Below are 25,868 nucleotides of genomic sequence, written 5' to 3'. Positions count from 1 at the left end.
GATCAGCTTGGTCTTCATAGCAAGCTCCAGGACAGTCAGGACTACATGTGAGACCCTGTCTCCCCACTTCTAAATGTGTGTGTGTGTGTGTGTGTGTGTGTGTGTGTGTGTGTATGTGTGTGTGTGTGCACGTGTGACCTGTGAAATGGCTTAGCAAGTAAAACTGCTTAATCCCAAGCCTGACACATGAGTTCAGTCCCAGGACCGACATGGTAGAAGGAGAGAACTGACGTCTGCAAGTTGTCCTCTGACCTCCATACATGGATACATGCAACAAGCACACACACACATACAATAAATAAGTAAACATATGATTTTAAAAGTATTGGGATAGGGCAATGGATCAGTCAGTACTTACTGAGTGAATCCAAGGACCTGCATTCAGATCCCAGCACCCATATGAAAAGCCAGGCATAGTACACGTCAGTAACTCCTGCTGCAGGCAGCTCCCTGGAGCTCACTGGCCCTCTAGTGTAGCCAAGTCTGAGCTCTAGGTTCAAAAGACCCAGTCTCAAAGGTTAAGGTGGCCTGACTCCCATCTCTGAGGCTCACATTGGAGGGTTGTCTTCTGATGTCCACAGTGTCACATGACCTGTGTGCACATGTGTATATATGTGTGCATGCTCAAATAAAAGTAAACTGTTTAGTTGGGTGTGCTGGTGCACGCCTTTAATCCTGGCACTCAGGAGGCAGAGGCTGGTGGATTGCTGTGAATTCGAAGCCAGCCTGGTCTACAAAGTGAGTCCAGGACAGCCAGGGCTACACAGAGAAACCCTGTCTCAAAAAACCAAAAATAAATAAACTTTTAAAAAAGATTTATTATTTATTATGTATACAGAGTTCTGCCTGCGTGTACACCCGCAGGCCAGAGGAGGGTATCAGATCACATTATAGATGGTTGTGATCCACCATGTGTTTTCTGGGAATTGAACTCATGACCTCTGGAAGAGCAGCCAGTGCTTTTAACCTCTGAGCCATCTCTCCAGCCCCAAAACACCAGGATTTTTTGTTTGTTTGTTTTGTTTTTTGAGACAGAGTTTCTCTGTGTAGTCCTGGCTGTCTTGGACTCGCTTTGTAGACCAGGCTGGCCTCGGCCTCGAACTCATGGTGATTCAGCTGCCTCTGCCTCCAAAGCGCTGGGATTAAAGGCATGCGCCACCACTGCCCAGCTTTTATTTATTTATTTATTTATTTATTTATTATGTATACAGTGCTCTGCCTGCATGTATATCTGCAGGCCAGAAGAGGGCATCAGATCACATTATAAATGGTTGTGAGCCACCATGTGGTTGCTGGGAATTGAACTCAGGACCTCTGGAGGAGCAGACAGTGCTCTTAACCATTGAGCCATCTCTCCAGCCCTTTTTTTTTTTTAATTGCTGTGATCCTAGCACTGGGAGGGTGAGACAGGAAGACTGGTGTGGGTTTCGGGCCAATATAGGTTACAGAATCAAGGAATATATCAGAACCCTCCACCCCATTTGCTCTGGCAGTACACACACTGAAACTGGAAGACATAGAAGAACCAGCTAACAGATGACAGATGAGAAGATTCTGGAGTACTGCGAACTGTGGTAGTGAGCCTTGTAGGACCATTTGGCCCTACGCTTTAGAGGAGGAAACAGCCTGCTGGCACATACCTGTAAATTCAGCAGAAAGCCAGGAGAGGTTACCCAAGGTGATTTAAGTTCAAGGCCATGCAGGGCTACAGTGGTGATAGTCCCATCTCAGGGGGAAAAAAAAAAAAGGAAAGAAGAAAGACTGTTGACTGTTGTGAGCTGTCACAGCTTGCCTGCCCTTGGGAAGACTTATGACGCATTCCAGGTAAAAACACAGTAGCCTCAAAGGCAAGCCCTGGGGGAAGTTTAGCTTTTTTGGAGTCTGATGAGTATGGTGGTGAACAGTGGGAAGTCCGCTCATAGCCCCTCAGTTAGAGTGAGGGACTCAGTGTGGCTCAACCCCTAACCATCAGGAAGTGTGATGAGCTAGGTCTGGCATGGCCTTAGATGCAGCTGGGCAGGGCAGAGCTAGGGCGGGGGAACCCAGAGCCCTGTCAGAGTAGCACCTGGCCACTGGTCCCTAGAGGCCATCCTCACAGCCTCAGGGGATTTTGGTGTTCATCGGAAAGGGAATTCTTGACAGAGGTTGGGAAAATGCTGTCTTACACAAAATGAAACCAGTTCGTTTTTCCTCTGTAGTCCTCAGTCCAAAATGCCAGCGTCTGTGAACCACTGATCCAAGAGGCAGCACATTAAATCTAGCCCTGCTGTATCTATTTTTCCAGAAGCATCTCTTAAAATAAAAATTTGAGAGGCAGTCTTGTATTTCCAGGAAGGCAGTTCTCTTAAGAGCTCAGGGAAAATGGCACAGGTCTGTAATCCCAGTGCTTGAGAGACAGAGGCCAGGAGGATTGCAAAGCTGAGGCTAGCCTAGACTGCACAGGTAGTTCCAGGCCAACCTTGCCTACATAACTGGACTTCATTTAATAAGGTTGGAGGTGGTGTATGTAAGAGAATGTATGTGTGCATGAGAGAGTATGCACATGTATGTGTGCCTGTGGAGGCTAGAGGTAGACTCTGGGTGTTTGTCCTCTATCCCTCCCCATCTTATTTCTTGAGACAGGATCTCCCCCTGAACCCTGAGTTTACAGACTGACTAGCCTAGCTATGAAGCTCCAGGGCTCCATCTGTCTCTAGCATGCTGCCCAGTGCTAGAGTTGCAGACACCTGCTGCCTATGCCAGCTTTTGAAGGTTGTTTTAAATGTGTATGTGTGTAAGCCTGCATGATTGTGTCCCACATGAACGCAGAAGAGCATCCAAAACCTGGAACTGGAGTTACAGGCTTTTTCGAGCCACCATGGGGTGCTGGGAATCCAAACCCTCTGTAGGAGCAGTACGTGCTCTAACCACCAGGCCACCTCTCTACTTCTCTATGCCCAGCTTTCACATGGGTGCCGGGGCTCTGAACTCGAGTGAGCACAGTGCTTTACCAACTGAGCCATTTCCCCATCCCTGAGGTAGGAGACTTCCTGGTATCAAGAAGAGCTGAAATTTCGCATCAGCGTTTATCTGCGCATTTCATGACTCGGGGCTTGTTACCTAAGTCTCTAGGTTTCCGTTTCTTCATCTTTAAGGTGAGGGAAGTAACTCCTACTAGTAGAGTTGTTGTGAAAACTAAAGGAAGTGACATGTATGAAGAGCTTGGCACAGGATGAGGTACCATTGTCTGCACTCAGTAAAAGTGGCTCAGCGAGTAAAAGTGCTGGCCATGCACCAGAACTCAGGTAAAGGTGGAAGGAGAGAACTGCCTCCATAGCGTCGTCATCTAACCTCCACACGTGCACCGCTCACCCACACCACACAGTAATCAATTTTAAAACTAAGCAGTAGAGCTGGGCAGTGGTGACACACACCTTTAATCCTAGCACTTAGGAGGCAAAGGCAGGCAGATCTCTCAGTTCGAGGCTGGCCTGGTCTACAAATAAAGTCCAGAACAGCCAAGACTGTGTAGGGATACTCTGTCTCAGAAAAAAAAAAAAAAGCCGGGTGTGGTGGTGCACGCCTTTAATCCCCAGCACTTGGGAGGCAGAGGCAGGCAGATCGCTGTGAGTTTGAGGCCAGCCTGGTCTGCAAAGCAATTTTAGGCTAGCCAAAGCTACACAGAGAAACCCTATCTCGAAAAAACAAAAGCAAAACAAAACAACAAGAAAACCCGAAAAAATTAAAATAAAATAAAAATAAGTAGTAGAGCCAAGCAGTGGTGATGCATCCCTTTAATCCCAGCACTTGGGAGGCAGAGGTAAGCAGGTCTCTGAGTTCGAGGCCAGCCTGGTCTACAAATAAAGTCCAGGACAGCCAAGGCTATACAGAGAAACCCTGTCTCATAAAACTAAAAACTAAAAAATATAAATAAATAGGTGGTATCAGTATTATTGTGAATAGTTCCCTTCAAAGCCCAAAGGAGGCATAATATCTCTAGATACTAGTGTAGGTAGGTTTGTAGAGAATTAAACACATAATGTAGGTATTTTTTAAAAATTGAAAGAAGAGAGAGAAAGAATCCCAGGGCAGTGGCGCACGCCTCTAATCCCAACACCCAGGAGGTACAGGCAGGTGGATCTCTGTGAGTTCAAGAACAGCCTGGTCTACAAAGTGAGTCCAGGACAGCCAAGGATACACAGAGAAACCTTGTCTCAACCAAAAATAAGAAAGAAAGATGAGGCTAGAGAGATGGCTCAATGGTTAAGAACACTGACTGCTCTTTCAAAGGTCCTGAGTTCAATTCCCAGCACCCACATGGCAGCTCACAACTATCTAAGGCAATTTTCTGGTGTGTAGATGTAATGTAGACAAAGTATCCATATATATTAAGTAAATAAATTTTTAAGAAAGAAAGAGCCAAAATTAAAAGCAGAGTTAAAATTCCAAGAACTGAGTCTTGAAAGACAAATTATGACCAGCATAAAGGACTATTTGTTTGGAGCAAGAAGAAGATGACCTAGGCCTTATGTTTGGACAGCGTAACATTGAGCAGTGACAGGAAGCAAAACGTACTGCGGTTGTATTCTGTTTCCATCTCAAAACAATTGGTTCTCCACCCAAGAAGAGCCGCACATGGCAAAAGCCATGTTTGCACATCTTAGGCCACATAGATTGTGTTCCAGAACAGCAAAAGAATTGGCAGGTGCGAGTCATGGTCATCTAGGGAGTGGGGGACAATGGGTGCCAACAGACTGGCAGCGTATAAATGTTGAGGATGTGGCCAGGCAATGGTGGCACACACCTTTAATCACAACACTTGGGAGGCAGAGGCAGGCAGATCGCTGTGAGTTTGAGGCCAGCCTGGTCTACAAAGTGAGTCTAGAACAGCCAAGGCTACACAGAGAAACCCTGTCTCAAAAAAAACTTAAAAAAAAAAAAAAGTTGAGTATCTTGCACATCCAGCACCAATGATCTTGGTATCTCTCTCAGGAGAATTCTGGGCCAGATTATTCATGAAGGAGCTTTGAATGCTGTTGGAGAAACAACCCCAAGAGGCGAGAGTCAGGCTAATAAGTGAAAGACTTGCTATGGCCTTGCTGAGGAAGCAGTCAGCCAGACATCTTGGGTATGCTCTTTACAGGCAAGATGGAGATGTCCAGAGAGCATACAGAAGGGTGATGGTAAAGGTGGATTTGTTTACAGCTGGTTGGATGAATATACCCAAAAAGCAGTGTTGTCAGTCCCTCTGCCCAGCCCAGGTCTGATCTCGATTTAATCACTGACTGGACTGAGAACAGCGACAGCAAGTTCATTGGTCATGTCCGTGATGTAAAGTCTGGAAGGGATGCTGAGCTGGTGGGTGCGGAGTCAAGTTCAGAATCATCCAAACTGCCTGAAACTCCAGCCAGCTGATGTAGATTTCCATTCTTAGCTTCAGACAACCCACAGTGCACACTGGACAGGAGAGGAGAGGGTAGCCTGTGGGAGAAAACCTGAGTAACATTTCGTTGACCGGGAGTGCCATTTGAATTGGTGGTACGATGAGGTTACAAAGAAAGACAGTTTGATGACAGTTTTAATAGAAATAAACTGCCCCAGATAAGAGTGATCACAAAGCCTCTGAGATCTGCACTGGTTACACTGCATACTGTATTCATTTCCTCACATGCCACTTCACTTCCGGACATGCCACTGTAGCTTTGACGCGTTCAAGTGACTCCAAGGGAGGGTGACTTGAACGGATGGAGGATTTCAGAACCTTGTCAAGAATGTAGTTGAAAGTTGGGGCCACGTAGCCAAGAAAAAGAGGCTGTTGATAGGCTGTGAACGCAGCCTCAGGCATGCAAAAGGCTGCCAGGAGGAGATGGATTCAGCGACTGGGCTGCCCAGAGGCCAGCGGGTTGGGAATTACAGGCAGTTTGCAAGATGGCTGAACCACCACATGCCTCAGTGAAGCAAAAACCTTGAGGGATTTTCCTTGCCTTTAATCCGGCCACCCAGTGCACCAATGGTTGAGCAGGACCTAAAAGCATTTACTCCTGGTCTCCCTTTCAAGACCTTTGCTCAGCAGGGAACTGACCTGGCCGGAGGCAGTTGGATCCTGGGCCCAGGATAACAGCAGACATTCTTGCTGGAGCCAAAAAGCACCTGCAGCACCCCATGCACTGTTAGATGCCTCATTTAAAGAGGATGGTGGCCCTAGGAGGTATTGAAGCTTAGGGAAAAGGTTAAGTTCTGTAAAGCACATGATGGCACACCTGGAATCCTAGTGCTCCAGAGGCTGAGTCAGGAGGATAGCAATGTGTGTTCAAGACCAACCTGGGAATTCGAGGGGTGGGGGGCTACCACGCTTCAACAGATAAAGGCAGTTGCCACAAAGCCCGATGGCCTGAGTCTAATCCTGGGGCTCCACCTGGTAGGAGAGAACTAAGCCCCGGAAGCTGTCCTCTGACCTCTACACACACCGGCACATCTGTGCACGCATGCATGCACACTAAATAAATAAATGTAATAAAATTAAAAAGAAAAAAAGAGCAGCTTAGGCTACATGGCAAGACCTTGTCTCAAAAAAGAAAAAAGTCGCCGGGCAGTGGTGGTGCATGCCTTTAATCACAGCACTCAGGGGGCAGAGGCAGGTGGATCCCTGTGAGTTTAAGGCCAGCCTGGTCTACAAAGCAAGTCCAGGACAGTCAAGGCTACACGGAGAAACCCTGTCTCGAAAAACAACAACGGGCTGGAGAGATGGCTCAGTGGTTAAAATCGCCGCCTGCTCTTCCAGAGGTCCTGAGTTCAATTCCCAGCAACCACATGGTGGCTCAAAACCATCTATAATGTGATCTGATGCCCTCTTCTGCAGATAAAGCACTCATATACAATAAATAAATATTTTAAAAAAGAAAGAAAACAATAACAAAAAAAAAAAAGAAGAGAAAGAAAGAAAGAAAAGAAAAAGTCATTTGCCAAAGTTACCTAGGATGTGAACCCTTGATGTTCGTTACTCTGCCTCTTAGAGCATGCCTCTGGTCCCATGTCCCCAGGCCTCCCGGGTGGCTGTGGGTTGTGCCTCCCGAGAAGCCTGTCTTCTTCCCAGCCCCACCCCCAATAGCTCTGCCTTCTCCTCTGTGAAGAACTCAGGGAGAAAGCCCAGCTGAAAAATTAGGCCACGCTGCCGAGCACACTACTTATTTTTTTATGACTAAGATTAAGCTGACAACCATGCAAAACATTGCAAACCTGTGTCGGCTGCAGATTTAATACCTCACCCAGCCCACACAAATAATTCATGCTTCTGCATCGATGTCCAGAAAAAACAAATCAGCAAAAAGCTGGGCTCCCGCCTGTGAGAAGCAGCCGCCTTTCCACTGAGGCAGCATGCCGGAAGTGCCAGGCTCCAGAATGCACATCTAGCATTTTGAGTTCTTTTTTTTTTTCTTAAAAGATTAAAGTATGTTTTCTCAAATGATTGAAGGTTGGTGGGAGGTGTAAATGTGGGCACTTGTCACATTAATTCTTGGGATGATTAAGCTCTTTGCCGCTTCTTTAAAGCTGTTTGCAGTTGGTTTTGGTGTCCTCTTTCTTGGGTGAGTGTTGTGGCAGTTACCAAGGTGACTTTAGCTGACTTTCAACAATTTATTTTTCCCTCCAGCTTGAGACTCTCTAGCCCTGTGTGTTCTGTGATTCTTCTCTACCAGCCCCGACCCTACCTCCCATGGCTATTCATCAGCAGTTTTGCCAGTCCCATTGAGACTGGGATCCTCCAGAATGCTGGCTCCCAGCAGCCCAGGCCTCAGCCCCACAGGGCAGCACAGGGATAGGAGGACCTGTTATCAGATAAGCCTCACATCCTGGCTTTGCCATCTAACTTACTCAGTGGGGTTCAGGGTGGAGCTCAGTGGTAAAGCATTTGCCTAGCATGCACGAAACTCTGTGTTTCAGCCCCAGCACCCCCAAAATAAACTCCCACTGTAACCTTGATGTTATCTCTGCTCATTTTATTTACACAAGGGCTATAGAGTTTCCATGCTTGCTGTGAGGACCCAGTGAGTGAACCTGTGTGTTTAATGGAGAGCTGGGCACAGAGGAAGCACTCGACAAACATGGCTGCTGTTGTTTCCTGTGTTCTGCTCTTGTTTAGGCCCCAGGGGCCACCCCCATATCACCTCTGCACCCATCATTGGTGCCTGGATGAGATGAGGGGTTGCCTTCCTTGGAAGGCAGGCCTAGAATGTGGTCAGAAGCACGAGCATCACAAGCTGCCCTGCCACAGGCATGCTCTTTGTTTGGCCTTGGATATTTCCTCCTTTTGAAAAGGAAAGAGGTAAATTAAACAGGTTGAGTTTCTTTCCGATCTTGAAATGCTGTGGCCCTCTTGGCCAGTGTTTGTCTCCTTCAGAGTTCTTGTGAAAGTGCTTGCCAAGGGAAAGGCAGTTCCCAAGGCAGCTTTGGGAACGCAGGAAGGGCTGCCTTGGTGATGGAGGAGTCATCTGGGGTGGGTCCTGGGGGGACCTGGTGAGAGGGGCGGCTGAGCCACAGCCTTGCTGCCAGTGCTGACCTCAGGCTTGCCCTGGGCAGGGCCCTGCCTGTCAGGTGCATCACTGCATACGAGCCCCTGTGCTCACCCTCCATTGTAAGATGAGGCCTGCTCCTGGGTGGCTGGCTGTCCAGTTCCTGCCTGCTGCTTGAACGATTTAAAAACAAGCAAGCAAACAAACAAACAAACAAAAAATGAACGCTCCTCTCCTAGTATTCTGGTGGACACTTAAATAATTGTTCTGGGTTTCACAGCCCAAACCAGAGTCCCGCCTTTTACATGGATGGCCCTCTTCTCCTCCTGGGGTAGATTTGAGAGGTCAGTAAGGACAGCTGGATTTGAAAAGCAAAAGTTAGATGACAAGAGCCCAGTAGTCCAACTGTGGGAGAAGCTGTGGGTGGAGAACTGAGCTGGAGGGGTCATGATGGACAAGGACAGCTTAGCCGGGCCAAGGTCACTGTCAGAGGGAATCTAGCTCAGGGCTTACATACACACACACAACACACTCACACCACATATACTACATATCACCACATACACACACCATATCACACACACCACTTACACCGCACACACGCACACACATACACACCACACACATACATACACTAAACATCCACATCATACCACAAACACCATACACACATACATACATGCCACACAACATACAAATACCACACCATACACACTGCACTCACATGCCACACAACAAACACCACACCATACATACTACACACACACACACACACACACACACACACACACACACACACACACACCCCAGTGAAGCTCATTGACTTCACACGCATCTGACTGATTCCTAAGAGCCCAGTATTTACCCCTCAGCGAGGAGCGCCCTGCTCTCTGGGTATCACTTATGTCACTGTCTTGCCTGGCCCTGGGCAGGAAGGAGTGGGCTTGCTCAGAACCCCACTAGGGTCAGCCAGCCTGACCTTGAGCTGCTGTCCCATGTCACCTTGGAGAGCTAAGAGCCTCTAGAGCTTCAGGGAAGGAAAAGAAAGTCTCTTTAGAGTGCCTGTTGATTTCCTGGGCAAAACAAGCCACTGTGCTGTGAATGTTTGTGTGTTGTTGGCCAAAGATGTGGGCTCTAGAACCTGAGCGACTTCACGTCAAGTGCCAGCTCCACCTCTTCACTTGCTGTGCAGCCTGGGCAAGCAGCTTAGCCCCTCAGCCCACCTCATGGGCGTCAGGGGCTGTAGCTAGCCAGTGAGAAGTGCTTGGCACCACCCTGACCCTTGGCTAGAGCTTAGTGAAGGTGACTGTTACTGCAGTTAACAGGCACCGTGGTTGCTAAGCAGGAACTCTGCCAAAAGTCCCATTTATTCCCCTCTGTGCCCTCCCCCATGTGCTTGCTTCGCAGAAGCCGCAAGGACAGCTTGGGAAGTGACAGCTCCACGGCCGTGATCCCCCACGAGCTGATCCGCACGCGGCAGCTCGAGAGCGTGCATCTGAAATTTAACCAGGAGTCAGGAGCCCTCATCCCTCTGTGCCTCAGGTGAGCTGCACATCAGCCCATGTAAAGCTTCAAGTTCGCCATTTTAACTGGACAGGTACCTGTGGGCAGAGTTAAGGGCTGGAGGTGGAAGAGAGCCACTCAATTCTGTCCTGGGCGGGGCTTTGGGACTCTGCTACTGGTCTCGTCAGTGTCTCCCCCATCCAAGCCTCTGGGCATTGCAGGTGGTTGAAAAGTCTAAAAGCGGAGTAGCAAGGCCAGATGGTCCTGCAATTTGTTCCTAGAGATAAACTATTCTGCATCTGTCAACCTAGAGCAGTGACAGCCCCAGGCACAGAGCACCACCCACTTTGGTCTGTCATCTGGGTTGGTTTTTTATTTTATTTTATTCTTTGTTTATTTTATTTTAATTTTTATTTATTTTATGTATATGAGTGCCCTATCTACATGTACACCTGAATGCCAGAAGAGGACATTAGATTGTGTAGATGGTTGTGAGCCACCATGTAGTTGCTGGGAATGGAACTCAGGACCTCTGGAAGAGAAGACAGTGTGCTCTTAACCTCTGAGCTATCTCTCCAGTCCTAATTGTTTGTTTATTGAGACAGAGTCTCACTATGTGGCCCTGGCTGGCCTTGAACTCACAGCGAGCCCTGCATCTGAGTGCTTACATTAAAGGTGTGTAGCCTACACCTGGCTGTCTATCATCTGATTCTCTGAGAAATTTCAAAGTCAGACTCCTTGGGGACTAGATGCTGAGATCTCTCATTTGTCCAGGAAGTGTTTTTCAGCCCTGTCCCTTTTGGAAGGTCCAATGAGCAAGAAGGTCTAGGATGGCCCTGCCATCCCCATAAGCTGGGTCATAGGTCGGTCATATTGAGCTATCAGGGGTGGGAAGGTTCTGTCAGGTTGGGCTGTACTTCCTCTCACTTGATGCAAGACACTCAGTTCTTTACAAAACCCAGTGACCAGCCCAGCAGACTCCTTGAGGGACCAGAAGCCCAGCTGTGTCTCTTCTGCAGCTGTGAGACTCAGAACTGCCTGCCCTGTAGCCAGAATTCAGCTCTGTTCAGAACACTGCACAAGGAGCTCTTGCAGCTGCCCTCTTTCAAACCCTTTTGAGTTCCAGCCTCACTTCGCTAGCAGAAAAAGCAACAAGAATCCCTCTAAACGTGAGGGGACGGTGACAAGGAAAAAGGAATTGCATGGTTTGAACCCTGCCCACGGATGTAAGAGCCAGGAGAAGTGGGGGGAGGAGTTAAGAGTTTAGCCAGCCTTAGCCAACTACCCTGAGCAGCACGGCAAAGGTAGGTCAGCCAGTGGTCTGAGTGAACAGGACCTCCCAGGGCTGCCACCAGCTTCCACCTTCCTGGGCACTCACTGGCTTGGGCTTTTAGCCTGGGGAACGGTTAATCTGAAGCAGCCGGCGGAAGCAAAACTGACTTCAGTGCCTGGCATGCCTGCCCTTCCTCCATGCGTATTTCCAGACTAGTGACTAGTGGTCACTTCATGCAGTGACCCTGCTTGGCTTCAGATTTTTTGTTTTTGCATTTTTAAAGATTTCTAGGATAACTGCATACGTGTTACAGGAAAGCCCAGAACAAATGGAAGATTCTTTGTGGGCACAGAAGTATCCTTGTGGAGGACACAAGCCCTTCGTGCTAGGCACAACGCTGGGCACACTGTTAACTGTCCTCTCTGGCCTCCGTGTTCTCACATTCCCTGAGGATCTTTGAGCTCTGATCTAGTGTGTCTACTGGCTAGGAGCCGGTTGGAAGGGCATCTTCTGAGAACTGGTGGTGACGGCCTTTCGCTGTGATACACTACAATGGAGACTTTTGGTTAAAGTCCCCTGTTAGCAGGCAGGTGGGCCATCAGGAGGGCACCGGCCAGGCATTGTGCCTTAGGGAACTTGCACAGTAGCTCCAGCACCTCGGCTAGGGACTGTGTTTCTAGGCCTGGAACCACAGTTTCCATGTTCCCATCCCCAGGGGCAGACTCCTGCATGGCCGGCACTTCACCTACAAGAGTATCACAGGTGACATGGCCATCACATTTGTGTCCACGGGCGTGGAAGGCGCCTTCGCCACCGAGGAGCACCCTTACGCAGCTCATGGACCCTGGTTACAAGTGAGCCGCACGTTTTGTTCCTTCTGTCTTGTCTTTCACCTCCCCTTGCTGCCTGCCCTCCCTCCAGAGCAGCTCCCTCTTGCTCCCATCCTGAGTGAGAGCTGCATCTTGGATGCGTAGCCTGAGCTCTGTGTGTGCTTATGAACTTGAGTGCCACTGCTGTTGTCACAGCTCCAGGGCCACTTCCTGTCTCCCTCATGGCCACTGGTGGAACCACTAATGACAATGGAAATCACATGTGAGAAGTAGAAAACTTCCCACTACCCTGGGAAATCAAGGTACAAAACTCGAGGGTGAAATATGTATATGCCAGTCTACCGTGACTATATGGAAACCTCACCAGAATTTATACGAAGTGAACTCTGTGACCAGAATGGGCAGGTCACAGTGGCCAGAGTGTCCCACTGACCAGTCAGTTGCTCCCTTTTGCTCCTGATGGAAACCACTGAGCAGAACTGATGGCTTGTCCAGCGCATTCTGTTCTTCTGCTCTTCTGCTTGGAGCAAGGACCAAAGCTGATGTCAAGAACAGTACTTGGGGCTGAGAGCCATCAGCCTCTTTCCAGTGCCTGCCCTGCCCTATCTCTAAAAGGTCACTAACTTGGTCTGCCATACTTCTTGGCTTTGGGTTGTGTTTCGGAGTAGAGGAAAAGCAATTTACCTACCTTTCACTAGAATATCAAGAAAGGGAATCAGGACCAGATGTGTTGATGTATACCTTTAATCCAGCACTTGGGAGGCAGAGACAGGGGGACCTCTATGAATTTGAGTTCCAGGTCAGCTAGGGCTTCAAAGTGAGATCATATCTAAAAAGAAAAAGGAAAAAGAAAGAAAAAGAAAGAGATTCCGGGGGCTGAGGAAAGATAATCTGATCTTCATCTAAAAGGTAACCAAGCTTTGTCTGTGGTGGGCGTGTTAGAGAAAGCATGGGGGGATTACAGTAAGAAGGAAGAGAGCCACACTGGCTTTGTGGATAACCAGTCTGGGGTCTTCACTATTCTTAATATAGGGATGCCTGCATCTGCTTGTGTCTGCTTGCCGCTGATGCCCTCCTCCCTCAGAGCAACCTCCTCCCTGCCCACCACCAAAGCCCTAACCCTTAATTAAAACAAACAGCAAACAAAGGACACCAACCACTCTTCTCAAACTAAGCCCAGAGGCAGAAATGGAAGCTAGTGCTTTAGGGATATTGTGTTCCATAAATTATCTTGCCTTTTTCCACTGTTGTTATTACATTGTTTCATAACAAAATTACTTTGAACCATAAAGTTATAAATACATTTTAAAAGTCCCACTTGGTAACATTAGATTTCTGTCTGTGTGGTGCTGGTAGTTACTGTAGCAAAAGCTTTGAAGTGTAACATTTGAAATGAGCCCAGCACAAGTGGGAAAGGCCTCCCCCATCCCCACTCCCACCGTAGCCTCCCTGATCACTGACAACCAGAGGACACAGGTCTCTTCCCATGGATAGAACTAGTATGGAGGTGGGAGATGGTGACCCCTCAGGAGACCCCAGCCACAGAGGCCACAGACCGTTATGCCAGTAAGCGATGCAGTGCCAGCAGGTCTTAGCAGAAGCACCCTCATAGTTCATGTGTCTGCGAACTGGCAGTTCAAGCATTATTTTGAAGAGGAAATTAGGCTGGGGTCTCCCTAAGACTAAAGAAAAGTACCTGCCCTTCTTGCCCTTCTGTTCTGTCATCCTTACATCTTCCTGCCTGAGGGCTGAGATGGTCAGCATCTCTGATTTTCAGCTGCTCAGAAACCTGGGTCCTTAGAAGACTCAGCAGATATCTGGCAGCCCCTTAGACTTCTGGAAGGAAGCTTCCTGCACCCCACCCAATTACCAAGTTCCTAATCCCCTTGTGTTCCCACTCTTGGCACTACACCATCCCCAACACACACACACACACACACACACACACACACACACACACACACACACGGGCAGCCCCTCAATGAGTTGGGGCCTGCAGCACCCTCCGACTCCCAGCACTTGGGTCCCCTCCCGTGGGCTGTTGCCTGGGGAACCAGGGAGCGGTGGGAACGAGTTGCTGGCCTCGGCATGTTTCAATCAAGTTGCTGTGCTAGGAGCTGCTTAATCAAAGGCCTGTTATGGGCTCATTAGTGTGGTCCACCACAGGCCGCCCCTCAGGAGAGTCCTGGGAAGACTGGCTCAGGGCCCACCCTCCAGGCACGCACCCTTGATCACCAAGGGGTTTCTCAGGCTCTTTGCAAGGAGCCCTGGGAAACTCTCCATCTGCCTGCCCCAGCCAGCCGGGTTCTCAGCAGTGAAGCCAACACCCACATCAGCCTTCCTCCCCTCCTGAGAGCATCAGCATTTTCTGCTTCTGACCGCTAGCCTGACTTTCCCTTTAGGGTCTTGCCTCTGTGGTCACAGGCAGCTCCCAGGCTTGTGGAAACTAGGCTTGTAATGACTTGTGGGCCTCTGTTGCTTCTCAAGAGCCAGTCTATAGGACTCCACTCAAAGTCACAGATCAAGCCTCACTATGCCAAGGGGCCCAGGCCTGTTTGGAGGGGAGAACTCTACACCCAGAGACCTGCGCCTGCACTTTAGAGGCTTCTGTCACTCCCCGGGTCCGGGTCCCTCCTAGAGCCTGTGTACCCAGGCCTATTGTGGGCAGAAGGCAGCGGAATGCAGCTGGCATAGGATATGGAGAGACCCAGACTTCTGTCTGTTGGCTGCTGCTTGAACTACCCCTGTGAGTCACTGCTGACGTGGGAGGGCCAGGGAGACTGTCTTGCATCAGCCTTCAGCAGCCTTTGAAGCTCTCCCTCCCAGCCCTGGCACCTTGTCCTGGCTGCCAGCCCAGGCCAGTTATCTCTTAGGGAAAGGCAAGGAATCCATCCCCCTGTGCTGGGAAAGGAGGGCTGGAAGGTTAGAGAGCCAGAGCCCCTTTTTCAGAGCTAGTGGGATGGCCTCAGACAAGTTCCTGTACCTACCTACCTCATCCTGGTCTGCCACCTGCTGCCCTGCTTCCTACCACCTCAGGGGGACCCAAGCCTGAGGGAGTCAAGACCTAAGGCCCTGGAGGAGAGGGCTAGTAGAGACACATACTGGGGGCTGCTGCAGAGGCAGGAGTCGGCTCAAGCCCAGACTCTTTCCAGAGAAGAGACCTGGTTTCGTGTACCCTGCCTTGTGTCGCCCTTAAGATCATAGGGCCTGTAAGGCCAGAGCTTCCTGAGGAGGTCCCCAGACCCAGGAACAGGCCTGACGATGTCCTCTCTTGCCCCTAGCGTCCCTTCACTGGGGCTGTGGCATGCTTCTTCCTTGGCCTGTTGACCCTAAGCTGTCAGTCTTCTGAGCAGAGCTCCGGCCAGAGCCGAGTTCATTCTGTCATCAGTTCTTAGCCAGGGCAATCTGAAGGAGAGAAGCTTCAGTCTCAGAGGTCACAGAGAGGTCATATGACCAAACATGAGATTATTGTTTTTAGGCCCTGCAATGCTTTCTCAGCTGTGTGGTGTCTGACAGCTCACCCAGGTGGCGCCCTTAGTCCCAGCCACTCCCTAGCAGCCCAATAGGAGGTCCTGGCTTGGGAGAAGACACCTCCCAGCTGTTCCCAGTGGGAAGCCTCTGCTGAACCCTACCCCAGCCCAGGAACAGGCTCCCCAGATTGCTTCAGCCTGTGCTCTTCTGTCTCCATGCACGCCAAGGCAACCTGGGAGCCCCCAGCCCAGCCCGTGGCACCTCCTTTCTGGTGCCTAGCATTTCTCCTACTGGTGGGCCTACCTGTACCTGCCTCCTTTGGAGACCTTGGCTTAGGCTGTCTCAAGACCTCATTGTCCAGTCCTGTTCCTGTAACTCCCTGCTGTGTCAACAGAGCAGGAATCTGAGCCTGCTCCTGGCCACCAAAGCCAACTTCTCACCACCCACCCAGAGCAGGAAGCGAGTGAGTGCCCTCACTGCTCACGGGCACATGCCTCTGGCCCTCCCAGCATGGGAGTGTCTACAGGCTGTTTTCTGGCCTTTGTCTGCCAGAGTTGGGGGAAAGGGGAACAGCAGGAGGGGCCCTTCCCTGTCCCTGCCTCAAGCCGGCATGAGTGCCAGAGCTGCTCTTTGGCAGGCCCTGCCTCTTTAGAGAGCACATGTCCTTCCTGGAGAACGGGAAGGGGAGGGAAGGAAAGCCAAACGTGCTGGGAAGCAGAACAGCGTGTCAACACAAGGAGCAAACAAGGAGCAAGACAAAGTGTGGATTGTCATCATACGGAGGAAGGAATGGCATTGTCAGCCACTCAGAAATCTGGTGACCGCAGACCTTGGAATGAGTGTCAGATTTGTAGCAGTCCAGCCCCTGCCTGCAGTGCAGCCGGGCCTGCCCAGGGCAGGTACCAACAAAAGATCACTTTTCAGGTTCCTTTCTGGAACTTGCTGGAGCCTGGAGAATTGACAGGTTGTTGACAATCCTTTCTCACCACCAATGGGCCAGGTTGTTCAACTGTGCTGCACTTGTCCTGTGTTGTGACCCCACTGGAGTGAGCTGTGAGCCTCGACTCCAAACTCTCTCTCCAGCTGACAGGGCCCTCACAGCCAGTCAAATAGTGGTAGAGCTGTAGCCACCAACTGTTGGTGTGCCCTATGCTCAGTCCTCCTTCTCTGGGCCTCTTCCTAGCGCTTCCTCCCACTGTGATCTCTTGTGGTGCCCTGTGAGAATGCAGGTGTCTTGCATTGCCTGGGGTATGCTGGTCCAGAGGGCGTCTAGAGCCCTCCAGAGCAACAGGTTACTCAGATTGGTCCAGGGGCCCTTCCTCTCTCATCAGAGGGTCTCTTCTCTCCAACAGCTATTTGTACTTAAACCTCAGTGTTTTGTCCCAGTTCTTCATCCATGCAAGCATAATAGAGTGCAGTACTCACTGCGATGATTTGTCATTATTTCTCCTGCTCTTTTCTGGGCCAGAGGAACTGTTCAAATGCATGGGCTCAGAGCGAGGTGTGCTGGTGCAGGCCTTTAAGCCCAATGACTGGCGAGGCAGAGGCAGCAGGGTCTCTGTGAGCTTGAGACCAATTTGGCTTACATAGGAAGTTCCAGGAGTAAATAGAGATACTCTGTCTCAAAACATTGAAAAGAAGAAAAAAATAAAAATAAAAAGCATGGATTCCAGCCCGCAAGAAGGCTCGGTGGCACATAGCATGCCTTCCTTCCCCGTTAGGCAGCATGCTCTTCTTGTTTGTTTGTTTGTTTGCTTGCTTGTTTGTTGTTAGCAGCTGTGTGTACTCAGGCTCTAGCCCTATTGAAATTAGAAGATGTACTCCTGGCTAGGTTGAAGGGGCTGTTTTTCCAGGCTACTGGTAAAAGGTGCCATTACCTCCCCCCCAGTAAGAGGTGAGCCCTGAGTATACACGCCTTTAGAGCTGGCGCTCCTTCCCCAAACAGGAAGAGCGCGTGCGCCATCCCCACCAGGCAGGCACTGTTCTGAAGTCAGGAAGAGTGTCTTCTCCTTCTCAGCACACAGTCACCTGCACATTGAGAGCTGGAGTCTCCCTTCCAAGCCCATGGCAGGGCTCAGTGAAGAGCACCGGCACACAGCACAGAGCCTGCGTGTAGGCCAGGCACCTACCGCTCTTGTGAGTGGCCGTTTTTGCTGAGGCAGTCCTTGCTGTTCTGATTATTGTGGCAGAGGCTGGCCACCCTACGGGGACAGGACACTTCAGAAGCCCTGAGCCCTAGACCTGCAGTGGCTTTTCCCACAGCGGCATCACAACGGCGAGTCTGTTCCCAGGGAGAGCTCCCAGGAGCTGCTCCATCACAGCTGTCTATCTCCAGGATCCTGTTGATAAGATCTGTTAACATTCTCAGCTCCAGCTCTGAAATATACAAAGAACAGGGCCTGTTTGTTCAGTCCAAGCATCTAAGGTTTAACTCCCAAAGGAAATTAAATCAGGTGCCTGGAGCTATGACAGTCGGCATGTTTCTTTGCAGAGAATGTCACCCTTAATATTATGTGGATCTCATGTATAATTTTTCCCCTTTAATTCTTTTAAAGCAATGTGGGTTTTCCAGCAGAAACCAGCAAATCATCACAAGTGAAAATGAAGGAACAGCTAGGATTTGTCCCCGTTTGGGGGTCTTGTTGCCCCCTCCCCCAACAGAGCACAAAATTAAGTCCACACACAGATGGTGCCACACTTGGTGGCAGCTCTGCTGAAAGCCTCCATAACTCACCAGTCCCAGACCTTTGACAGAGGGCTTAGGACTGGACTGTTGGTGGCCTCACCTTTCCTGTTGTTGAAAAACACCCTTGGGAGCCTCCTTGGGTGGCCACCATCCTTAGAAGCCCCCCACCCCCACCCCACTTTACTCCCAGCACCTCAGCCAGACCTATTTACCATTCGGGCCGAAAGCCCCTCTCCCTCCAGATTATTTGTAGGTTAGAAATGAGCTGGGAAGGAGTCACAGTAGTATAACTGGGTTTGTGCTAGCATTGCCAGAGATGGCAACAGGCCCCGGAAATGCCAAAAATATGAATGTGACTTTATATTACCCAAGCGGACTGGTGATAACCAGTGGAGAAACTCGGCTTGGGGGAGGGGACCCATGGGATGAGAAGAGGAGGGCTCTGGCTCCAGGAAGGAAGGCCAGGTGTGACTGGATGTGGCTGAGGACCAGAAAGTGCCAGACAGACTGAACAGAGCCAGCCACCCACTCAGATCTTGGAGGAGGAAAAGGACCGAGTACCTTGGGTGGACATGTTGGCGTTCCCATGCTCCCTCACTCTCCCTCCCTCCCTCTGTCCTTCACTCCCCCCCTGTCTCCCTCACTCCTGGTCAGAGCTGTTTGCTCCTGTTTGGGGAAGGCGGGTCCTGTTCCTGCAGGGAACTGCTAGTTGAGTGGGAAACAGACTTGCTTGTCCTAAAAGGATGAATATATGAGTCAATGTTTCAGGCCAAACCATGATTGGGATATGATCTTGCTTTGGCCCCACAGGGCAGATACTATAACTGCTCTGTGCCTCAGTTTCCCAATCTGGAAGGAGACTGAAAGAGATAAGGTGTAAACAGTCAGCATAGTGTCTGGCATGTTAGAGCACTTCCTTGTCATTTGTCACCACCATGCCATCAGCGTCCCATCGATCCTGCAAGTCCCTTCAGCCCTCCTTGCTCTCCTCCCTTTCTTTGCCACTTAACTTTATCTCACGGAAACGTCTGTGCCTGCCCCACAGAGTGAGCAGCTCCCCAGGGAAACTTAGTGGGATATTTTCTCAAGTTTTTGATTCTCAACCTTGTGAAAGGGAGGGGTTCCCTGAAAGGAGCCCTTCACTTTGCTTTGCATCTTTTTGCTATGCTTCCTTTGTGTGTTGCACACGTCTGCCAAACAAGTGGACAGGCAGAGCTGTCCGCGAGAGCCATCACTTGAGAAAGTGACCCATCAGGTTGAGGAGCGCGAGACAGTTAGGGCTCTGAGCAGCTGTGGGCATTCCCATTGGCTGAGGGAACTTGCTTAGGGCACAAGGATGGAGGTGACTCCAGCCAAACAGTGGGGTAGATGGTCTGTGACAGCAAAGCAGAGTGGGGAGTACAAGACACCCAGAGAAGAGGGATCTCAGAAGGCTGGAAGAGCATAGCTGCTGCCTGGGGCCTGCAGGGACGGCCTGGGAGACATCCTGTGGCTGAGGAGGGAAGAGGGTGAGAGTCCTGTGCCCCTCCGCAAAGCCACAGCAGCTCTCATTCTCCAAGCTCAGGGTTTTTTTGTTTGTTTGTTTGTTTTTTAATTTATTTGTCAGGTGTTACCTGCTCGCCTCTAGTGGTGGGGATGGGACCTAGCGTTAAGATTTTGCTTCAGTCCGCCTACCCGTGATGTCACTGCTTACCTGCCACGGGGCGTGGCCCTGCCCAGAGTCATATAAAAGGCTAGAGGACCCTCGTGGTCTCTCTTCTTCCTCTATCCCCCCTACTCTCCCCCTCCCTCTCTCTCTGGGGTACCCCTTCCCCCCTTTCCTTCTCCCCCATGCTCATTTAATAAACTCCTCTACAACATAATCTCTGCTGCCTGGTGCCGTCTTATATCTTATCACCGAATCTTACTGCCTTAGTTTTTAAGTATAACACCTAGGACTTTGCACGTGTTAGGCTTGTCCTCCACTGGGGCACATCTACATCCCAGACGGGGCTTGGATCCCAAAGTCAAACAGATTCCTTTTGTCCTACATGGTTGGGAGAAGAGGGCGGGAACATGTGAGCCTGATCAGGCAAGGGCCTTGGCAAGAGCTGTCCCATGGCCTTCGGCTTTCCTGTCCCTCTCTGTGGCTCTGCCCCACCTCTCTGTCCTTCTCCAGCCAGTTACAAGCAGGGGGTTGTGAGACCCTGAGAGTGCACAGTCCCTCCCTCCTCACAGCTAAAAGAAACACTCCTAGCTTAGCAGCTGGCAAAAAGACACCACCTTTTGCTTTCTTTCCCAGATTCTGTTGACGGAAGAGTTTGTAGAGAAAATGTTGGAAGACTTAGAAGATCTGACTTCTCCAGAGGAAGTAAGCCCATTTGATTTCTCACTCTTAGAGGGGTGCTGGGCTTGAAAACATGGACCTATGTGCATAGTTGTGCACCTGTGTGTGCACGCGTGTGTGTGCATATGCTCACACATCTGTGGGCTGTTTTCTGAAGTACAGGGGTAATCTAGAGAGGAGCCCCTGAGAATGTTAAATGACTTTATTTTTCTTCTGTTTCACAAACCGCCCCTGCCCCACCCCCACCCCCACCCCTGTGAGGACACCCAGCAAACTGTCTGAATTGCCAGCTCTTGAGAACCTCATTGAAGAAGCAGCCAGGGCCTTCAGGCTAGAGCTCTCCCCAGCCCCTGCCGTTCCCTGGCAGGTTCTGAACAGAAAGCCCATGTCTGCTGCCAGAGAACATTCCACTGGGGAGTTCTAGTGGGCAGAAGGGGACTCCTGCTCTTGCCTTGGGCCACCCAAGCACCACACTCCCTTCCTTCTCCAGCTATAGCTTGCCTCTCTCAGCCTCTTCCTGGCTAGCTCAGAGCCTGAGGAACTGGCAGGCCAGGTGGGGTTATGCCTCCCTTGGCTCCTTCTCAGGGGTACAGGAATGGAGTCCATAATCCCTCTTGTTTTTCTTCCTTGTTCCTGGCCTCCTCATTTGCAGGGACTTACCTCACCCTGGAAAGTCCCTTCCCCTCCCCCTGCCTCCTCTAACCAGCACCCAGGCAGCAGGCTCCATGGGATGGTGGGATATTAGCAAGCTTCCCAGGCCTCCAAAGCGCCTTCTGGCCCTCCCCTGCCTGTGGCAGAGACCCATCCTTCCCTCCCTTTGCCCTAATGTACTGGAGGCAAAAAGCGCTCCTTTACCTCCTAGGAGCCAGGCAGGAGCATCCAAGCTCTCCCAGGCCACACAAGCCCCTGATGTTTAAGAAGTTGAAGAGAAAGACTCAGAGTAGACAGAAACTCCTCAGCGCAGGTCACCCCTACAGAGCCACGCCCTCCCTGCCCCTGCCAGGGGCCCGGCTTGCTCAGTTCATCCGTTTGCATATCCCAGGGTTATCAAGCACCCAGTCTGTGCCAGCCATCACCCCGACAGGTCGCTGCCTCAGAGACCGAGCTCCCCATTCAGTCAGGCCAAAGCCAGCTGCCCAGAAGTGCTTCCGGAGAGGTCTTGTCACACTGCGATGGCATTTGTCAAGCTGCTGCTTTGAGCTTGGGTGTTGAGTGGACAGGAGGGGGACAGTCCAAGCAAGAGAGACAGAAGCCAAGGGGAGCTTAGGAAAGTAGGTCACTAAAAATGACTTCTTCTTTTTTTGCTTTCCTGTCCAGAGGCTATCCCCACACCCTGCCCCAGTCTCCACTTTGTTCTGGGTCTACAGTTACCCCAAGAGAGGGAGGGCAGAGGGAGCCAGGCAGGAAGTGTCATTTTGTCCACCTCCAGCCCAGCTCTCCAAGCAGGCTGGAACGTGACTTTCTCCTCTCCCTGGCCCTGACTTGCAGCCTAGCCCTGAGGCAATGGGAGTTATCAGAGCTCCTGCACTAACCCCAAGTCAGTGAGAATTTATTGAGCACCAGCTGTGTGCTAGGCCACATGGAAGGTTCTAGAACCCAGAAGGAATAAGAAGTCAGCCTCTCCCCCTGTCCCAAGCAGAAGACCCCAGGTAAGTGAGAGAAATAAAACAAGGCTGTTGTTGAATTCTAATTGGGAAGACCAAGGTTCTCAACTGGGGTCAACTGGGGTCACTCTAAACAGAGACCGCTGGGCAGCAGGTAGTGAAGAATGTTTCCTTCTGAGAAACACATAACCCTCCCCACCCTGCACCTCAGACCCCAGCACGGTCACATGGGGGCCTGATCTAGGGCTGAACAGCCTCCTTCCTCATGGACCCTTTGACAAAGCTATGGAGGATAGATTCCAGGCTCTTTCCCACACTAGCCTCACAAAGAGAGTTCCTGACAAGGTCAGAGCTCTTCCCTGTAATATCTGCTCCCTGCTGGTCCCCTAGCCTCCAGCCCCAGGGCCTCATGGAGCAGATTCCTTACGTGCTTGTGGCTGGAGGCAGAACCAAGGAAAAGAGGAGGAGGGAGGTCCACGCAGTTAAAGGACTGGAAAGTACTCCGTCTCCAACCTGCTGAGAGTGCAAGAGGCCACCTGGGCCAGCCACTCGAAGGGATGTGAGCACACATGCATACATACACATACGCACACATGCAGGTACACACACCTACACACACTTCATACACACACACACTCGCATGCACATACACACGCAGGCACCATCGGACTAGCATTTGAGAGGTCCTCAGTAGCCTGTCTTGTCCCCAACATCCTAGGGACAGGGTCTGGGCCAGTGGGCTGCCTCTCTCCTGGCACTCTCCTGGAAGGCATGAGTCTGCTAACCATTCTGTGCTTGCTCCCTCCACAGTTTAAACTTCCCAAAGAGTACAGCTGGCCCGAAAAGAAGCTCAAAGTATCCATCCTCCCTGACGTGGTGTTCGACAGTCCACTGCACTAGCCTGGGCTAGGCCCTGCAGGGGCCAAGAAAAGCTCAGCTGCTCTCAGTGACTTCCAGTGTGACAGCCTATAAAGGAGACTCCTATGAATAAAAGGGCAAGTGTAAGGATGACTACAAAGTGCTGAACCGCCATAGGCCCGGCCTCACCTCCTGCTCAGGGGCCTCACTCCCAGCTGCCAAGCCCATGTGACTAGGCCCCTGTCCTACACGCCAATGAGGGAGTGAGGCTGCACCTGAAAACACTCCGGCCCACCTGCTACTGCCGCAGGGTTAACTGATGTGCTCCTGGGGAGAGAGACACCATTTTATGCAGCCTGGTGTACAGAGCACACTGTGGATGCACTGCCTGGTTCAACCCCAGAGAGCTTTGGCTCAGTCAGGCTGCTCCAGCCTGCGGAATGATGGCTCCCGTCACGATTGTTTTTTCCTTCCTTACTATGCTGTGGAAACCGGACGGTATTTCTATTGCTCAGCAGAGACGGTCCAGAAGCCATGTATATAGTGATCTTTAAACAGGATTTATGCCGAGATGAACTTTATCATTCTCTTAGACAGGGGTCTGGGGGCTCTCTGCCTGAGAAGGTGCTTGGTGCTGCCTGTCAGCTCTGGGCCCCAGAGGAGCCTGGGAACAGCTGACACACACTCCATGCAGTTCCGGGTTCAGATTTGCTGTGGCCTGGAAGAGATGCCACGGTCTTCCACGTGAACTAGGCTTTGTACAAGGCTCTGGGGACTTTAGGGACTCAAAGACACGGTGGCCCTAGCTATGTCTTCCAGTCCTTTTCTACCCAACCAGGCCTGCCAAGGAGAGGGCAAAGCTCACCGTCTCCCCGTCCTATGACCTAGGGCTCCAGCTCTTTGTTTCCCTCGCACCCTGGAGTCCCTGCACCCCAGGCTGTAGGAGGCCAGCTTATGAAAACCTGAAGAGTCAACTCTCCACAGCCTGTCCCCTGTCATGTTGCTGACTCTGCTCTCTGTGGCCCTCCGTCTGTGGCTCTCCATCTGTGGCCCTCCGTCTGTGGCTCTCCGTCTTCCCCTCCTTCCATTCCTCACGCATCTTTCATCCGTGTCTTTTCCTATAGCCTGGCCCTCTTTGGGGCCCAATTCTCATACCCCAGGTCTGCCTGCCTTCTGGGAGCCAGCCTGTCTCTGACCACTTTTGGGAGCTGCATTTGAGAGCTCTCCCACTTCTGACCTGGCACTGGCACGCCCTTTTCTTGCACTCTTGCTTTCCTGCAGTCTTCTCCTTTCCTCTCTGCCTGGGTCTGATGTTCTTTGAGGTTTTATTGGTTTGTTTGGTTTGTGTTTTTGTTTGGGTTTGTTTTGTGCTTTTTTTCTAGACAGGGTTTCTCTATCATAGCCTTGGCTGTCCTGGACTTGCTTTGTAGACCAGGCTGGCCTTGAACTGCCATCTGCCTGCCTCTGGGACTGAAGGTGTGCGCCACCACACCCGGCTCTTTTTAGTTTATTCTTTAAGTTCAAATCTCTCCAAAGGAAAGATTTTTTATTTTTTATTTTTTTGTCTGTCAGGGACCTTGCAAGAGCTTCCCTGCTCTGTCTGCCTCCACCGCCTACAGCAGGTGCCACCAGGATAGCAGGGTGGCCCAGCCAAAGAGCTGCCTCCATGAGCCTTGAGAGGCCTGGCTGGGGTCTTGATGAAGCAGAAATTGGCCTCTCAAGGAATGGCTCCATCTGCCTGCCCCCTTCTGCATATCCCAGGCCTAAACTGTGAGCTCCTAGGCCAGCACTTGGAGGCAGACCCCTATCTGGTGCATCTGAGAGATGGCCTGCAAGCCCCCAGCAGCCAATATATAAGCCTGCCTGAAGCAGACATCGTGCTGTCCTGACTCCCCACAAGAGCACTACCAGCCCTACTTTTTTTGTTTTGTTTTGTTTTCGAGACAGGGTTTCCCTGTGTAGCCTTGGCTGTCCTGGACTCACTTTGTAGACCAGGCTGGCCTCGAACTCACAGCAATCCACCTGCCTCTGCCTCCCGAGTGCTGGTATTAAAGGCATGTGCCACCACGCCCAGCGCCCAGCCCTGCTTTTAAAGCTCTTGTCTTCTGAAGGTTCATGGGCCAAGAGATGCTATCAGTTTACCTCCCGTCCTTGCCATCCTGACAGTGTTGTAGTTCCCTCTCCCTCACTCTCCCTGGAGCCCTGCCTGCGAGCCCCTGTGTACTCTGCCCTACCTCCACTTGCCTGGCTTGGGGGCGAGAATGCGTGCTATGAGCTGTGTTATCCTTCGTATGTGAGACTCCCGGTCAACAACTTGCCCTAGGCCTGCAAGGTCTTTGCAGACTGATGATTGCCACCACCTGCCTGGTGGCCCCATTCTTGGGGAGCAGGAAATGGCAGGTAAGCTTCAGATGCCCACAGGCCCTGAGGTCTCTCCTGCACCCATCCTGTCAGGAACCTCAGGAATGTCTAAACTCCTGCTGGGCCCAGGCCCCATCATTGCTCGGGAATGCAGTGGCTCTAGGAGAGTGGCTGAGCTCAGCCTGGTCTAACCAGACCTCCTTCCCCTTGGGCTCTGGTTTCTTCCAGAGAGATCTCAGGGAAGAGGTTCACCACTAAGCTGCTGGCTGGAAAGAAGAGACCCTAACATCAGCTCGAGCAAGACTGACCTTATCGTGTCGAGTGATGGACGCTGTGCATCCATCTTTCTTTCCCTCTGCAGCCCTTTGGGGGCTGTTAGTCATGGAGGACGGGGTTAGTAGTCTTCTTCCCTGTTTTCTACTTCCTCCAGGCTTTCCCCACCCTTCAACCTTCCAGGTCCGCAGGACCAG

General features: G+C 51.1%; 1 protein-coding gene across 3 annotated transcripts in view; it reads left to right on the top strand.

The window, feature by feature from the left end:
* SUFU (SUFU negative regulator of hedgehog signaling) overlaps nt 1–23,605 on the top strand; it is a 104,380-nt gene extending 80,775 nt beyond the window's left edge. For all 3 annotated transcript variants that reach the window (XM_084749085.1, XM_084749083.1, XM_084749084.1), the window contains exons 9-12: nt 9,894–10,028; nt 11,978–12,116; nt 20,531–20,599; nt 22,990–23,605. In XM_084749085.1, coding sequence (XP_084605211.1) covers nt 9,894–10,028; nt 11,978–12,116; nt 20,531–20,599; nt 22,990–23,079 — 433 coding nt within the window. In that variant the 3' untranslated portion in view covers nt 23,080–23,605. The remainder of the gene's footprint in view (nt 1–9,893; nt 10,029–11,977; nt 12,117–20,530; nt 20,600–22,989) is intronic.
* The last annotated feature ends 2,263 nt before the right edge of the window (nt 23,606–25,868 follow it).

The sequence above is a fragment of the Acomys minous genome (assembly GCF_964271855.1).
Source record: "Acomys minous genome assembly, chromosome: 2".
NCBI classification, from domain to species: domain Eukaryota; kingdom Metazoa; phylum Chordata; class Mammalia; order Rodentia; family Muridae; genus Acomys; species Acomys minous.
Note: the sequence above shows the minus strand (reverse complement) of the source record. Positions and strands in the feature narration are given on the sequence as shown.